Raw genomic sequence first — 18,009 nt, 5'->3', positions numbered from 1 at the left:
AGCATGTGTTAGGATAGGAAATAAAGTGAGCAAGTGGTTTCCAGTGAGAGTGGAGCTGAGACAGAGATGTGTGTTGTCGCCATGGTTGTTCAATTTGTTTATTGATGGAGTAAATGGTGAATGCTCAAGTGCTTGGTCGAAGTTTGAAACTAATAGACGAGAGTGATCATGAGTGGTAGGTAAATCAGTTGTTGTTTGTGGATGATACTGTACTGGTTGCAGACTCAGAAGAAAAGCTTGGTCAATCAGTCACAGAGTTTGGAAGGGTATGTGAGAAAAGGAAGTTGAGAGTTAATGTGGGTAAGAGTAAGTTTATGAGATGCATAAGAAGGTAGGGTGTTACTAAGTAGAATGTCATGTTGAATGGAGAGTTACTTGAGGAAGTAGATCAGTTCAAGTCCTTGGGGTCTGTTGTTGCAGCAAATGGTGGATTGGAAAAAGATGTACGTCAGAGAGTGAATGAAGGATGTAAAGTGTTGGGGGCAGTAAAGGGAGTGGTAAAGAATAGAGGGTTAAGAATGAATGTAAAGAGAGTTCTTTATGAGAAAGTGATTATATCAACTGTGATGTATGGATCGGAGTTGTGGGGAATGAAAGTGACGGAGGGACAAAAATTGAATGTGTTTGAGATGAAGTGTCTGAGGAGTATGGCTGGTGTATCTCAATTAGATAGATTTAGGAACGAAGTAGTGAGGGTGAGAACGGAAGAAATGATTTAGCAGCTAGAGTGGATATGTGTTGAGGTGGTTTGGCCATAGTGAGCGAATGGAAAGTGGCTGTCTGCTGAAGAAGATGATGAATGCAAGAGATGATGGGAGAAGTACAAGAGGAAGGCCAAGGTTTTGTTGGATGGATGGAGTGCAGAAAGCTCTGGGTGATAGGAGGACAGATATGAGAGAGGTAAGGGAACGTACTAGAAATAGGAATGAATGGCAAGCGATTATGACGCAGTTCCGGTAGGCTCTGTTGCTTCCTCCGGTTGCCTTGGTGACTGCTGAGGTAGCAGCAGTAGGGGATTCAGCAAATGAAACTTCATTTGTGGTGAATAATGGGGGAGGGTGGATTGTGACACCCTAGCAGTACCAGCCAAACTCGGCTGAATCCCTCATCAGGTTGGGAGGAGCGAAGAGAGAAAAAGTCCCCTTCTGCTACATTTTTTTGGTGTTGGCTAACTCCCAAAATTGGGGGAAGAGCCATGGTAAATAGATTGATAGATTTAATTACTAATTTATAGGGAAATATTAAAATACATGTTTATTATGTTATATAGTGTATCTGTATTGCCTGGCACGAGAGAGATGCACATATCCATGTGATAACTAATTATGAATTTTCAACAAACTACATAAACAGGGTTAAGCTAGAATACACGGGTACAAATACAATGTTTCTTCTCTGATGTTTTAACTGTTATGGAACTGTTTTACCTATGTTTTTTATCTTTTGTTCTATAATACATTCAGGTAAACAATAGAAATAAAAGAAAAAAAATATTAATTTTTGTTTATTAAAATACACCTCATATAAGTAAGAAAAGAATTATTAAAATACAGAAATGGAATAAAATTAAAAGAAAATTCATGATATTTATATTTTCTTTTACTTAAATACTTTATGTTTGCCACTAAACCTAGGGGTCAGATTGCAAAAGAGGAGGTTCTTTCAAAGCCTAGTCTACTAGTAAAAATGAATATAGTGTACTGTATGTCTAGTATAAACTTTATTCGATACCTATCTTCAAGTTTTGTTGATAAAAAATATAATTTTTGTATAAAGTATAAATGACGGATTTCCTTGGATTGTAGCTCAACCAACTTAGTCCATGAAATCTAGGAAGTATTTTTATTTACTACTTTTTCAGGTAAATATACGGACACACATAAAGTTTCATATCAGACGTTTTAAAGAAGTTATGATATAATATTAGGATACTCTTGACATTTTTTGTGACTTGAAAATTGTATGCTTGAGATGTCAACCAAGCAAGGCTGTTCGATTAACCATCTGCCTAATTAATTAAGGGGTTGTAAACCCAACCCTATCATTAAGTGAAGAATAATTACACAATAAATGCAGTGTCAACATTACCCCTCAATCAGCATTCACTCTATTTTGTGTCTATGAAATATCTTTAAAACTTAAATAAGAAACCATCATACTTTCATTATGAGATTTAAGATACTTTACTGCTTTAAGGATTAAAGTTTTTGGTTTTTGTCATCCAATGAATGATGTGGCCATTAAAACACAAACTTCAAGGAATATGTGATCAATTCAAATTGCACATCTAATGGACACAGAATTAGGGGCTCTTAGGTATCCCGTTACCAGTTTAATCTACATATATCATTAAATCAAATACAAAAATTTTAAGTGGGTGTCTACTCTTTATTAAAACAAGTTTAAGGAAATTTCACTGACTTCAAAGTACTGAGCAAGAGACCATATTTCATTGTGTATAGTTATAAATGGGGAATAAACTTATTAAAGAAATATAAAATATTCTCTTATTTTTTCTTTGGCATTTTCACTACAATATAATATCAAGAACAACAAAAGAGAGCAGGAAAAAAATAAATATATTTTGAATTTTTTTTTACAATATTCCTACTGATTTCTTAAAACAAGTCAAATATCACCAAATCTCAAACCAATAGATTCAACACCTATGAGTTTTACCATAAAATATCTAAAAAGTTACAAATATTATTTGATAATAGGCACAATACCTAAATAGAAATTGTCAGCACTGATTCAAGAAAATTAATACTGTAGTCCTCAATGCATAATAAACTTGAAACTTGAAACTGCAAGATAGTTCCTTAGTTGTGACCAAACACAAATCTTCCTTCAATTTCAAACCTTGTTGACTCACCTGAATAAATTCTCAAGTTATTTGGATGATAAGAAAAAAATAATAATAAAATCAACAAGACAAAATCCATAAATCACTTCAGCCACTGACTGAAATTCTCTTCCATCTTCTTTCTTGAGGTGGGGTTTCCTACATTAACAGTGGGGACAATTTTCTTTGGCCGGGAAAACTTCACAAACCTTTCTAGTTCATTATAACTTGAATGTTCCGAGTATGGTATACCTGAAAAAACAAAAAAGGCGAACATTCTAAACTGCAATAACCATTAATAATAACTTATACAGTACCTACATGAAATATAGAATGAAATCAAAGTATTCTGATAAAGAGGAAAAACATATTATTGGGTAGATGCTGTGAGGTCTCTAAGGACTGTCCTGTAAAAAACTAGAACAGGGAATCCAATACAATATACAAATAACAAAGAAATATTGTCTTTCCAGCTCTAGGGCCAGTGTTTGAATGTGCCACACAAAGACTAAGTGTGTATAAGGAAGACTTACAGGTTCCAGCTCTATTGAAACTGTCATAGTATCTCAATTGCTGATATTCATCTGACAAATGATGACACTTCATCACCGAACACTTAAATCAGGGATACTTGCACCCTAAATTGAGCCCAGCCATAATCTTCCATACTTGGAGAGAGACTCAAATGGCCCCCTTCTCTATACAATGGTAGGGAGAAAGAAAGTCTTGGAGACCACACAACACCTCCCAAAAAATAAGTTTTCCTTTGTCAAAACCTGTCATTTGGGGTTAACGTGCTGTGTTGTCTTGAAGGACTAATACCAGAGCAATCACAGAGTAGACTAGTGTACAATAATGGACAAACATCTACAATCAAGCAAACAATGGAATCATGTGTGCAGAAAAACTACCTTTCAGTCAAATACTCAAATCATATGAGAAAAACTCCAAAGAAGTTTGATGCCTGTAATTATGCTTTTGCTAAGTAATCTGGTTCACGTGCCCTCTCTTATTTACAATTTACCAGTGTAGTACTGCTTGGATTTGTTTCAGATAGTGTCTGAGTTAACACGTAAAGCTCTGGATGTCCTAAAACTATAATGTAGATTAGCAAAGAATGGCAATGAGCAAGCAACTTTTTTCACATTGTCAGACTTGGGGATGAAGAGTGGATCAGATTTCTTTATAAGTGAGGCAATTAGAACATGGACAGCCCCTGTTGAATGGGGTTTGTTATTCTGGTACAGTACCTTGAAATAGACCACCTTGTGAAGACATGGATCTCTGCGGATATAATTGAAGGATAGACACCTGACAGAGGTTACAATCCCCTGGTCTTAAAGCTGTGATATAAAGAGGATCCCAGCTCTTAGAAGTTTTTCGTTTTTGGTCAATAACAGGAGACCCGGAGTTAGAGATATAAGATGGTCAGGAATGATAGTGATAAACTCTTGACCTCTCCGTAATTCTGCAAGCTCGTTGACTCTTGTTCTAGAGGCTAACGCTATAAGAAATAGCTATCTGGCATAACTCTTCAAGGGAAATGGAGGAATTATCTAGGTTTGTCAAAAGCTCAAGCACTCTATCAGGGGACCAGAACACTTTTGGGGATGATGGAGATGGCTGCTGTAAAGCAAAAGTACTGAGTAACTTTAGGAATATGTCTGAGTCTGAGTCTTATCAAAAGCCCACTTGGGAGGTTCTGTCGATGCAGATTTGTATGACAAAATTGTTGATGGCTTAAACTTCCTATCTTAAAAAAAGTAAAAAAGAAAGGAAGAAAAGGAGTCCAGGGGTTAAATGCCACAGAGATCTATCCCTCAGAAAGACCATCCATATCTTCCACACCAACTGGTATTCTCTAACAGAAGAGGGTCTCTTACAAATCATCAATCATGCAATGTTGCAAGCTGAAAACTCCCTACCCTATATATGTGGGGAGAAAATTCAAGCATGAAGGGTCTGGGTCATAAACAACAAGTGAAGGTATTCCGACTTCTTACTCTCTGATATAGGAGTGCTGAGTGAAGAGGGTGTAACCTCGGTCTCAGACGCTGAAGCAATGGATACCATGGGCTGTTAGACAAATGTGGAGCTTCCAGCAAGATTGTCTCTCAGAAGTTCCGAAGGTTATTCAAAAACCTTCATAATCAAACTCGAAGGGAACAAATAAATCAAGATTCAAGGCACTCTTGCTCCTGCCTGAAAGTCCACATTCGGAGCTAGGTATAATGGAAGTTTATGGTTTTCTTTTATTGCAAACAGGTCCACTTGGAGATGCAAGACAATCTATAGGATCCCTTGACAAATATTCTGCATTCAGGGCTCTCTGCCTGTATGATACTACATTGAGAGAGCTTAAAATATGAAATGGGGAGAGGAAGAGATCCATATCCTCAAGAAAATTAATTAAGTGAAGAATCATTGCACTAAGAATTTTTTAGCAGGATCCTCCTTTCCTGAGGTCACAAACTGCAGCTTGATTGTTGATGAAAATCTTGATATGAAAGTTCCTTATTAGATTGAGTGTCTTAATGTCAGGAAAATTGCCATTAGTTCCAGTACATTTATGCAATGCTACAAACTGAGGGGACCATTTCCCAAAACCCATAAGGCTCCTTTGAACAACTTCCCCAACCTGACCTTAACGTGTCTGTATGAAGCATGATGGATATTAGGTAGTAGGGCTCGCATGAATTTGATTGGGGGGGGGGAACCTTTCCATATAACCAAGTCTATTTCCACTAAAATTGATGAGGATCCAGCCCCATCCAGGAAAGTTGTACATCAAGCTATAGATGTAATTATTGCTTTATTTCCGGTATTATTACAAATGAAGCAACATTAGTCTTGTGATAAAAAAATGGAAAAATTATTAGTGAACAATGCAAAGCTCAAAATAGTTTATGAATTAGATTACTACTGTATCATGAAATTTTATAAATCCTGCAGTGCCTATGATTAATACATTAGATTATCTTGAAAGATAAACTATTCAACTATAATATATAATATAATATAATACAGTATAATATAATATAATATAATATATAATATATAATTTAAAGTTTAGTCACCTCTTTATCTTTATCTTTAATAAGCTGTTTTCAACTTCTCGTATAATGACTTCTAAAAAAAAAAAATGATAAAATGAAAATTGGCAACACAGATTTGAATGCACTATAAGTTATAAATCTTTCAGCCTGACACTTTCCTTTTTATATAATTCAGAAAACATAGGAATGCCATAAATAGTATTACAAATATGAAGGGGTAACACAAAAATTAAAAGCTAGGCTACAGCTGATACGATAACTGCACCTACAGGACTAATTATATCGATGCCTAATTCTTATGATAAACATTACTCCCATGAAGACATAATGATATGAGCTAACACGTTTGTTACATCAGAGAGAAAGAAGTGTATATTTGTGTGGACTTGTCACCGATGGGGATGTCACTGATAATCTTACAGAACTGAAACGGGTCATCTTGATGAAGTTGACTATCAACTTAGCGCCAAATGGTTTATTTCCATTTCCCACCCAATGACTGATGTCATGACTGACAACAAGAGACTAATATGGTATATATTCTTAAATTCATTTTATTATTGGAGATAATAATTGCATGACAGCTGTGAAAGCAATTATTATTGGTACATGACAGCTGTGAAAGCAATTATTATTGGTAATGAAAATATAATAGCATACAAAAGCTGTAATAATAAGAAGGATCCAATGAAGTATTGTCTGACCAGTCATAGGACCCAATAATTCTCTAGAGGTAGTATCTCAACGGGTGGCTGGTGCCCTGGCACACCTACTACCCATCAATGAAATTTGTCTAAAAATCTAAATCTTGTGACAGTGAAGTAGGCAGCTTGGTAAATTTTGCATATGTTAAATTAGTTGAACTTCGAGCTAGCATCAGGTCCCTACACAAGAACAGTTACTTTTATGCGTGCTGAATTTATTTCCAATCAACAGAATAAAGGTGTGGTCAATTAATATGATTACCTCTAAGAAATAGGATACTTTTCTCAACTTTATTGTTTCATCGAGCTCCCAATAATAAATCATTGTCAATTAATTTTTGTTGTTTTTGCTTAATTCTACCGTAAGGTTGTCATTATCCTCCGTCTATGGAAGCTAGCTTTTTTCATACTACACAGGACCTCACACTTAAACTGAATAGAGGGAAAATCTAAAACTATAGAATGGCTAACTTACTAACAGGAAAATTGGAATTAAAAACCAACAGCAAGATCTCAAGAAAGGATAGCTTTCACAGTTCACATTAAAACTGAGTACAGTACTCTAGTAACATTTTCAAAATGTCTAATTTTCAAATGTAGAGAAGTGTCAGTTAAGAATTTATTGTCTTAAAGAAAAGTTGCATGTGGAGTTGTGCATATAAAAAACACATGAGCTTTTGGCACTAAGGTTTAATTACCAAATAAAAGAAGCCTACACCACAGTACTTACAAACTGCTTTTCTTGAAAAAAACTTGAATAAACTTCTGACCAGTATTGCTGGAGCTGGTCTGAATCTTTAAACCCTTCAAACAAGATGTAGTTGCCTGAGCCTCCAATTTTTCAAGATATTAACTTTTTTCATGACTCCACAAAATCTACAACAACTATGAATGGGGATACAGCACTGTTTTATTGTGACTAGGTGTTTCGGTCAGTGTTGAAACTTGGAAGGGAAACGGTATCTTCAAAATTCTAATATGTCTGATAGAGGTAAACGTCATAGAGTCAGTAAAAGGGATTTTGACATAGGAAAAATCTATTTAGGGTGAGATAGCCATGTCACCCTGATAGAAGTTCCTCTAGGCAACTTCTACTTGAGATATTTCCTGCAAGTGATATACCAGAGAATTATACCTGTAGAGGCATCAACGAGTTCTAATCCCTGGAGCAAATATCCCAAGAGATATCATGTATGTAATAGGAACATGTTTAAAAAAACCACGGCTATCCATGCCCGAATAGAGTTAACCTTGTCTCGAAGGATATGGGATAGGATTGAATACATGTGAGAGCCGTTACAACTACGATCTTAGTGTGTTACTGTAAACATGTTCGCTGGTTCGCCATTCCAGCAGCGGCCATTGTATGAAGCATGGCCCCACACTGAGAATTGGGAGAGAATGAAAAGTAATGGCGGGTTCATCAGGACAACATGGCTATCTCACCCAAAAATAGATTTTTTTTATGTCAAAATCCCTTTTTTGAGTATGAGTCATGTTGTCCTGATGAATATATACTAGAGAATTAAAATTCTCAGTTGTGGCAATTTAAAGTTTTAACCACATACGCGCTTTTTACTCACCTCACTAATTATAGAAGATTGCAATGCTCCGGCAGCTCATTTGGCACGAATCTTTGATTAATGTAATCAAGGATATGTGCCGGACGTGTTGGGAATGTCAGACTTGTAAGGTTTCAAGGGAAGCGGTTGCCCCGCAAACCTTGAAAATAGTGACCTCTTCTCCTTTTGAATTGGTCGCTATGGACCCTGTGAGTCTCCAAACAACTAGTACTGGTTTTATTGGGTGTCTGATGGTAGTTGACCATTATTCCAAGTGGGTGACAGTAATACCCATAAGAAATAAGAAGAGCAGTACGATATGCCAGGCATTTGAAGACCGAGTTTTTCCTGTTATTCCTCATGTTCCAGTCTGGATATTGAATGATAATGTCCCTGAGTTTATTTCCCAGGAATTTACTGAGTTGTTGGAGAAGTACAACATTGTATATGTGAAAACAACTCTGTATAAACCCTCTAGTAATGGTGCAGTGGAGCGGGTGAACCATACTATTGGTGAGTTACTGAGGGTGATTTATGGGGAATCTCAGAAATGGGACCAGTATTTCTCCAGCAAAGTTCACAGCTACAACCATTCCCACCACACTGAGATTGGTTGTACTCCAGCAAAAAACATACTGAAGGGTGCTCACGATGTAGATAGTATCCCGTTACTGTCAGCAGAAACGAGAGACCCATGGGCTGAAGGAGATCCTCGATACAAACCATTTAGGGAGGGTTCTCTGGTTCTTAAGAAGGTGCACCAGTTGGGACACATTCTGTTGAACAAGCTCATCCCTAGGTTTGAGGGGGTATTCCATATTACTAAGGTACAGGAGAATAAGGTCACCTATGAGCTGCAGAGACTGCCTGATGGTGAACTGGTAACAGCTCACCATATCCAGCTAAAGGCCTGGCTTAAACCTCCAGTCTATCTTAGGAGGCACTTTCTCTAGTATCCGAAGGGTCCTGTTTCTGTAACTGAGACTCAGAATAGTTCAGGACTTGTAGATAATAGTCCTACTTCCTCTGAACTTTCGGAGAGTTCTGATTCTAGTAGTGATAGTAACCCGTATGGGGTGGCTGCAATAGTTGCATCATACCTTTTGTCTTAAGATTGTAACCACTCCCGAAGACAATGGAAAAGTTACTGTCCTATGAGAACTATTAATCAGCCTAAGCCCATCCTTATGTCAGCTAGGACTTATGAGAGGAAAAGAGCACTGGATGCTTGGTTACATCCCCCAGAAAATTTTGATGAGACTCTTGTATTGAAACCTGAATCTGTTCAAGATCGTGTGGTCCTCCGATTGTAGGAGAACAGCCCCACTGAAATGTGCAAAACCCCGATTTTGACTCCCGAATTGGTGGTTCACACTCCTGTGCCTGAATCTCCAACACCCCGTTTCTTACCCTCCTCTTTCCAAGAGGATGGTGCCGTTCATTATCATTATTATTATTATTATTATTACTAGCTAAGCTACAACCCTATACGGGAAAGCAAGATGCTATTAGCCCAAGGTCTCCAACAGGGAAAAATAGCCCTGTGAGGAAAGGAAATAGGGAAATAAATAAACGATATAAGAAGTAATGAAAACTAAGATAAAATATTTTAAAAACATTAACATTAAAACAGATATTGATTTCTAAACTATAAAAGGACTTATTCAAGCCTGATCAACATAAAAAATATTTGCTGCAAGTTTGAACTTTTGAAGTTCTACTGATTCAACTACCCGATTAGGAAGATCATTCCACAACTTAAGTCACAGCTGGAATAAAACTTCTAGAGTACTGGGTAGTATCGAGCCTCATGTGAATAAAATAGGTGATTTTCGCCCTTAGTTGTTTTAGGGATAGGTTTAATCCTGAGGTTTCTCCTTTAAAGAGCTGTCCACCCCTGAAGTCTGAAGTTCTTCGAAGATAGACCTTTAGACACTCCACTGGACACAGCGAGACATCTTCCTTCAGAGGGCAGATTCTCCAGGGACCCCATCTTTTGGTGGGTAGCTCGTTCTTGGCGAGAAATGTTGGATCCGGAAAAAGATTGAGTTCTCCCACTTCTGTGAACTGAATATGGCCCTCATCTCTGGATAGGGCCACTGTCTCACTAACTCTGGCCCCCGAGGCTATAGCAAAGAAGAAAATAACTTTTGGAGTCAAGTCTTTCAGAGAGCAATCCTCATTGCTCACTGTTGAAGCAAAGTGTAGGACCTTGTCCAAGGACCATGAAATAGGCTTCGGAGGGGCTGCAGGCCTGAGTCTAGCACAAGCCTTAGGGATCATGTTAAAGATTTCGTTTGACTAGTCTACTTGGAAGGCGTATAGCAGAGGTCTAGTCAGAGCTGATTTACACGTGGTTATCGTATTGGCTGCCAGACCTCGTTTATGAAGGTGGATAAAGAAGGACAAACAGAAGTCCATTGAGATTTCTTTTGGTCCTTTCGCTTTGACGAAAGCAACCCACTTTTTCCAAGATGATTCATATTGTCTTCTGGTTGACTTAGACTTATATTCTTCTAAGAAGTCTATACTGCCTTTCGAGATCCCAAATCTTTTCTTTACTGCTAAGGAGAGAAAATCATGAGATGAAGGCTTTTGGTTCTCTGTGATGAAGCGAAGACAGTCGACTTCTGTACCTGTTGAGACAATACTGGGTCCGGCAGAGGGACCAGCCTCAGCTTCAGTTCCAATACTAGAGGGAACCAGTTTCTCTTTGGCCACTTGGGAGCCACTAGAGCTGACGTTCCCTGAAAGGATCTCAGCTTGTTGAGGACCTTCATTAAGAGATTGGTTGGAGGGAACAGGTAGATCCGGTTCCATATGTTCCAGTCGAGGGACATGGCATCCGTTGCTTCCGCTAGAGGGTCCTCGTATGGGGCCACATAACGAGGTAGCTTCTTGTTGTCGCTCGTTGCGAAGAGGTCGATCTGCAGTTTTGGGACTTGACGTACGATGAAGGAGAATGAGCCTGCGTCTAGGGACCATTCTGACTCTATCGGCGTGAGCCTGGATAGAGCGTCCGCTGTCACATTGCGGAACCTTTGAAGGTGAACTGATGATAAATGCCATCTCTTCTTTTCCGCCAGGCAGAAGATGGACAGAATCACTTGGTTGATTTGGGGTGATCTCGAGCCTTGACAATTCAGACATCTCACTATCACCTCGCTGTCCAGGATCAGTCTTATATGGGCTGATTTGCGAGGGGACAGTTTCTTCAGCATCAGAAAGACTGCCATGGCCTCCAAAATGTTGATGTGGAAGGTCTTGAATAGAGAAGACCAAGTCCCTTCGACTTTCCGTTGATGGGAGTGACCTCCCCATCCTTCCTTTGAGGCATCCGTATGGATGATGACTGAAGGTGGAGGTGGTTGCAAGGGTACGGTCCTCTTTAGGTTCTTGGCCTTCGACCATGGCTTGAGAAGTGATCGTAGTCAGGTCGGTATCGGTCTTCTTAGATCTCTTAGAGCGTTTGATGCGTATCTTCTCCAGACTCCTGATGCATCTTTTAGCTGTGCTCTTAGCACTGGGTCTGTCACTGATGCAAACTGGAGAGAGCCTAGTACTCTTTCCTGTTGGCGTCTTGAGATCCTGTTGGATGTCAGTAGTCTCTTGACAGATCCTGCTATCTCTCTCCTCTTCCATGGGGAAATGGAGAGACGGTGTGACTTTAAGTTCCAATGTATTCCTAGCCATTGAAGCTCTTGAGCTGGAGATAATCGAGACTTCTTGACATTGATCTTGAATCCAAGATGTTCCAAGAATTGGATCACTTTCTTGGATGCTTGCATACACTCCGTCCTGGATGCTGCCCACACCAGCCAGTCGTCCAGGTACGCTACTACCTGGACACCTTCTAGGCGTAGTTGTTGAACGACTACATCTGCAAGCTTTGTAAAAATCCTTGGGGCTATGTTTAGTCCAAAGGGCATGGCTCTGAAGACATACTTCTTCTTCTGTAGCCTGAATCATAGGTAGGAGGAGAGGGGGCGGTTGATTGGAATATGCCAGTAGGCATCTGCCAGGTCTATCGAGACTGTGTATGCCCCTTTTGGTAACAGGGTCCTTATGTGTTGAAGGGTTAACATCCTGAACTTGTTGTTTTCTATGAACTTGTTGAGTGGCGACAAGTCCAGAATGACTCTGAGTTATCTGAGTCCTTCTTGGGAACACAAAATGGCCTTCCTTGGAATTTGATGGACTTTGCCCTCCTTATCACCCACTTGCTTGGAAGTTCTAGGGTGTATTCTTCCAGTACAGGGGTGGAGTGTTGGAAGAATTGAGGAAATGGTGGTGGAGCCTTCCTCCAGCTCCATCCGATTCCGTTCTTGATTATGCTGTGGGCCCAAGGATTGAAGGTCCAACGATCCTGAAAATGTTGGAGTCTTCCTCCTGCCAGAAGCATCTCATTGCTTCGATTGTCTGGAGGACTTACCTCCTTGACCGCGTCCTCACTTACCCCCTTTACGTCTTGGGGGGTATCTAGAGGAGCCTCGTTTAGACCCTCTACCCTTGGGACGAAAGGTAGTGGTCTGCCTCTCGAACGCAGGGTTGAACGCTGGTGACTGGGCAACCAGCTGCTGAGGCACCATCTGATTAGTTGGTTGGGGTTGAGCCACCATCTGGGGCACCGCAGTCATGGAAACTGTGGGAAGTTGTTGTTGTTGTTGTTGCTGCTGCCTGGCAGGGCAAGAGGGCAACCTGGGTCTTTTAGTCTTCCTCTTAGGCTGGGGACCCTCATCCGGGGAAGACTTCCTCTTCGCCGACACGCCCCACTTCTGGAGAAGGTTTCTATTCTCCGTGGCGGCCTTGTCTACGACTTCCTTGACCTCTTCACTTGGGAAGAGGTCCTTTCCCCAGATATTGGAAGCTATCAGCTTCCTGGTTTCATGCTTTACTGAAGCAGAAGCAAACATGAACTCCCTACATGGACGTCTGGCTCTGACAAAGCCATACAGGTCCTTAACCACAGTAGCTAAATGTGTTTTGGCCATGACCATGTTCATATCCGGGGTTCTGCTATTGCTTGCCGTCGTCTCTAGACAAATCTGTAGAGAAAGAGATTCGGCAAGTCTTTCCTTTGTCTCTTGCTCCCTACGCAAGAGAAAGTCAGACAGCTTAGGGAGATTTTCGCTGAACTTACGTCCAGCAATATCTGCCTCCAACTTCCCAACTGAGAAAGTAATGTGGACTTCCTTCCAGTCCTTATCTTCCGTGGACAGGGCTAAAGTTAAAGGTCTACACTCCTCGAGTGTATGGCAAGGTTTGCCTGCCTCTATTGCCTTTATGACTGCCTTAAGACCCTTTGATGTAAAGGGAAAGGCTAACGAAGCTGAAGCAAGAAAGGTGGGGTGTTTCTTACTAAGGGCTGGCACTTTTGAGTTAGTGAAGCCCTTCTGCTTCAGGCTACTAGCTAAACGAGCCTGAGCCTTCCCATGGTCAAGTACTACGACCTCCTTTGGTTCTGTCTCCTCCTTGGATGTTGGTTCCATCTTCAGACAGACGAAGCAGTATGGGTAAAACTGAAAGCTGGGCCAGAATTCGACTTCCTCAATAAGGAGAGTCCCCAACTTCTCTGATATGAAGATCTTGCCGCTGGTAATAGGCATGTATTCTGCATACCTCCACGGATTAACATCAGAGCAAGGTGGAAGATCTTTAACATTGAGCCTCTTATGAGACCCACGGGACATGGTGAGATGGTCCATTCTTCTTTGCAATTCAGCGTCCCTTTCTTCGTTCTGTTTACGAAGACTCTCCATCATTGCCATGAGACTGGCCATTGCCTGTCTCATGTCATCTGATGGAGGGGCAGAAGACGTAGAGGGTAACGGTTCTGGGGCCGGAACTGACGAAACGGACTCCGATTCGACATCATCCTCTTCTTCTTCAGGAGCCAAGGTGGACTCCTCTTCGAGACCTTCCGCTAGAAGGTCCTTCTCGGTGTCCTCAGACACCTCCGACATCCTCTCGTCTAGGTAGATGTCCTGCATAGCGTCGGAGACGTCCGTATCTACGGCAATCTGGACGCAAGGGATCTCAGGTCGTGACTGGGGTATGATAGCTTCCACACCTGCTTTTGGAAAGAGCAAAGCGCGCATCCTTTCGCTAGGAAGGTAAGTCCCATGGTTTTTTTCTGAAACCCACGAACCCATCTGCACAGCTTCTCTCGAGTTGCATCCCTTGAGATCCCTTGGTAGTGGTGCAGAGAGCATGAGCTCTGCACTCAACATGGCCACAGAAGTCTTTGCTCCTCAAGTTGCAGAAGACTACTTGGCACTTAGGATGGTCCTCCTGTAAAGAGAGGAAAATTAAATGAGTATGCGGTAGTTTATCTCAATTGGTAAACTATATAAATATTATCATTAATATTATTGCATTATAGCTTAGGGTAGACAAGCTAGAAAGGAACTAGGAAAGACATACTTGTATTTCCCATCCAGTCAATTGCTGAGACCTCCCCCAAAATTAAAACCTAGAGTTTTCCTATTCAGGAAACCCAAGGGAAGGGTTCTAATCTCTAGGGGTAGATAAGTGTAACTTAACACTGGCCTTTCCCAAGGTTTTAATAATGTGGGTAAATGGTAACTGATCATCTATCAGTTTGTTGAAAGAAATCTTTCTTTCAATATATAATTGGTCTCAACAAAAGACTGTGCAAGGATACACATTGTATGTTGGAAAATAACTACTGTATAATATATACTACAATTTTCTGTCTGCAGTATGATCTATACATGTACTGCAAATATACTGGCTACTGTATAATCATATACTGTAGTTTTAGCTGGCATGTCACCGGCTAGGCTAGCACCTGGTGGCCAATCCAGCCGGCGTCTCGGCGGGGGGATAGCCCGGCGGCACTGACCCAGCCGGCATCTGCCAGCTGGGGTAGTGCCTGGCAGCACCGACCCGGCCGGCATCTGCCGACTAGGCTAGCACCTGGCGGCACGCCGGCTGGGGTAGTGCCCGGTGGCACCGACCCGGCCGACATCTGCCGGCTGGTGTAGTGGCCGGCGGCACCGACCCGGCCGGCATCTGCCAGATGGGGTAGTGCCCGGCGACACCGACCCGGCCGGCATCTGCCAGCTGGGGTAGTGCCCAGCAGCACTGACCTGGCCGGCATCTGCCGGCTGGGTTAGTCTCTGGCGGCACTAGCTGACAGAGAGAGAGAAAGCATGGAGTGAAGGGTACCTTAAATAAGGGTGTAAGTACTTTACCTTACTGCCTTCCTCTAGAAGGAGGGTTCAAATGGAAGGGGTGAATGTAACATTCAGGCTTCTATCCAAACACAAAGAGAGGACTGAAAACACTCTACAGAATAGGGGTCTCCCACCAGCAGCCGGCCCAGCCGGCACAGCTTTTCCCGGAGCCTTGTGTCCATAAGGGAAGGCTGAGCGACTAAACAGCTGCTATGTAGGAGCCCCGGCCGACAACACAACCCGCCGGGAAGCGACGAGATTGTAGGACGACGGCCAAAGGGTTGCGATGGCTAGACCATCGCTAAAGGACAGAGGGGGTAGGGAAAAGGGTCCTGTATGAAGTGTGGAAGGAGGCAGCAGGGTTGCTGGTCCTACCACACAAGGAAGAAACTCTGTTTCAATATCGGCGCTGTCCTAGGCGGCAGAAGAATATCTATTCTTCAACCTAGGGTCTGCCAATAGAGTTAAGGGGGAGGCGGCAGGCTTGCCGCCCCCTCTCAACCTGGGAGAAACATCGTTTCAGTGCCAGCGCCATCCTAGGCGGCAGAAGAATGTATATTCTTCAGCCTAGGGTCTGCGAGCACAGGACTAGTCTTCTAGACCGCAGGGAGAAGGTGGCTGCATCATACCACTTCAAGTGCGGCCTAGGGAGGTCTAGCCTCCTATGCCGGCAGCTGAGGCCGGCAGGGGAGTGATTACTCACCCTGCCGGCCAGCCACCGGCAAAAGATTGAATACTCTGAGGTTGTGTCAAAAACCCAAAGTCGGCTATCTACCGGCCAGGGAAAGAGACAGAAAACACTAGCCTAGTCAAGCCGGAGTGTCTACTCAATGGCAAGACCAAGATAGGGTTGTAGCCTATGGCTGCACTCAGAGGGGAGAAGGGATTACCCTTAAATCTCCACTGGAGACGAGTATCGATTTATATAATAATTCTAGGAGATATCTATCTCTGCCTGAATTGATAAAATGATACACGAGGGTAAACCGGGAACATGTATGAAAGTATACTAAAGCACCTACGCTAGTAGCCTAGTGCCAGGCGAAATTCGGTTACCTTAAACGCCAAAACTCTCTCGTATACGATCGATGACGAAGAGGAAATATATGCAATCAATATATCTTACAAGTATAAATTGCCTAAACAGCTTCATATTTAATTGCTATTACAACTAGGAATGCCGGTCTATATCATGCATGAAGGTAAACTAAAGCGCGTAGGCTAGGAAGCCTAATGCGGGCAAGGTTCGGTTACCTAAATCGCCGAAACTTTAAAGAATACAATCGGCATAATATATAACTTCCTAGAATATATAACTGAATAGCTTTGTAAATATTCATGCTATTAAAACCGCGAAAGTCGTTCAGGCTAACTAAATAACACATGCGTTAAGAACGACAGCGGCCATGGCGCCTCCGGTGAAGGCGAAGCTTCAACTCTTACAATAAATCTAATTTCACTGTGAGGCAGGAGTTAAAATTTATACACTGTAAAGATCAAATACTCAACTTTCCAGAGGCAGAAGAGGCTGGAGATTGCATGATATATCCAGAAAAACCAAAGTGTAACGAGAGAGCAACAGGGAAAATCACCGTGCGAGACCGCTACAACTATAGGAATAGCGCGCTGGGTTGACATACAGCGCCATCTAGATACTCGTAGTAGTATGGGAGGAAGGGTAACCTTGATAACGGCTCCTCTTCTATTTTTGCCACTCTCCCCCTCGAAGCGAAAACGCTATACGGGGTGAAGATTGCTATGTGTCGTATCAAGATATACGTCCCCTGATTTATGCGATATCCTTAGGAGAAATTTTAAGGATATTCGCGCCAGGAGTTAGAATTCTGGAGACCTATAAGTAAATTTTCTGGGAGTATCACTGTAGTCAAATATCCCTTAGGAAGCTACTTATAGGAACCTTCCATCAGGACGACATGGCTTGAGCCCATAAAAGGGGTTTCTATTGTCACTTTACCTTAGATACAGGCCAGCACATGTGTAGGATATGCTACGCAGGAGGAGACGGACGGTCGGCGAGGAGGTAGAGATGGTGATTGCGATACCATACCGTAACTTACTCTAACTTACACTACGTGACCTTTAACCTAATTTAACTTAATTTTTTTTATAATTTATATTTTTTTACATTTTTTTTTTCTTTTTGATTTTTTATTTTCATCACTTGAATACGACGCTTCTTTGTAATGAAAGAACACTGAGAGAGAGAGAGAGAGAGAGAGAGAGAGAGAGAGAGAGAGAGAGAGAGAGAGATGATCCCTCCCTCCCTCTCTCTCTCTCTCTATATATATTAAAGACCAGATAAACTCACCAGATTTACCTGCCTTCAAATAGGATTCGAGAGAGAGAGAGAGAGAGAGAGAGAGAGAGAGAGAGAGAGAGAGAGAGAGAGAGAGAGAGAGAGAGAGAGAGAGAGAGAGAGAGAGAGAGAGAGAGAACTTTTTAAAACTTATTTGAAGGATTCACTTATTCAGCTTGTTTTATTGCATGCTCGACAATAAACATCATCACTCTCTCTCTCTCTCTCTCAATCTTAGTTTTCTTTGCTTCACTTTGATCCCCTTCGATGGTTTGACTGCTTTAATGGGTTCCTTCTGCTTGATGATCATCGAGATCATAGACCTA

General features: G+C 41.6%; 1 protein-coding gene across 1 annotated transcript in view; it reads right to left on the bottom strand.

Moving 5' to 3' along the window:
- Positions 1–1,521: 1,521 nt before the first annotated feature.
- LOC137634449 (DNA cross-link repair 1 protein-like) overlaps positions 1,522–18,009 on the bottom strand; it is a 157,894-nt gene continuing 141,406 nt past the window's right edge. Inside the window, exon 14 of the mRNA XM_068366849.1 lies at positions 1,522–3,097. Within this exon, the coding sequence (XP_068222950.1) occupies positions 2,949–3,097 (149 nt within the window). The 3' untranslated portion in view covers positions 1,522–2,948. The remainder of the gene's footprint in view (positions 3,098–18,009) is intronic.

This window comes from Palaemon carinicauda, chromosome 44, assembly GCF_036898095.1.
Source record: "Palaemon carinicauda isolate YSFRI2023 chromosome 44, ASM3689809v2, whole genome shotgun sequence".
NCBI classification, from domain to species: Eukaryota; Metazoa; Arthropoda; class Malacostraca; order Decapoda; family Palaemonidae; genus Palaemon; species Palaemon carinicauda.
The sequence above is the reverse complement of the archived record's forward strand: the minus strand, read 5'-3'. Positions and strand labels throughout refer to the sequence as shown.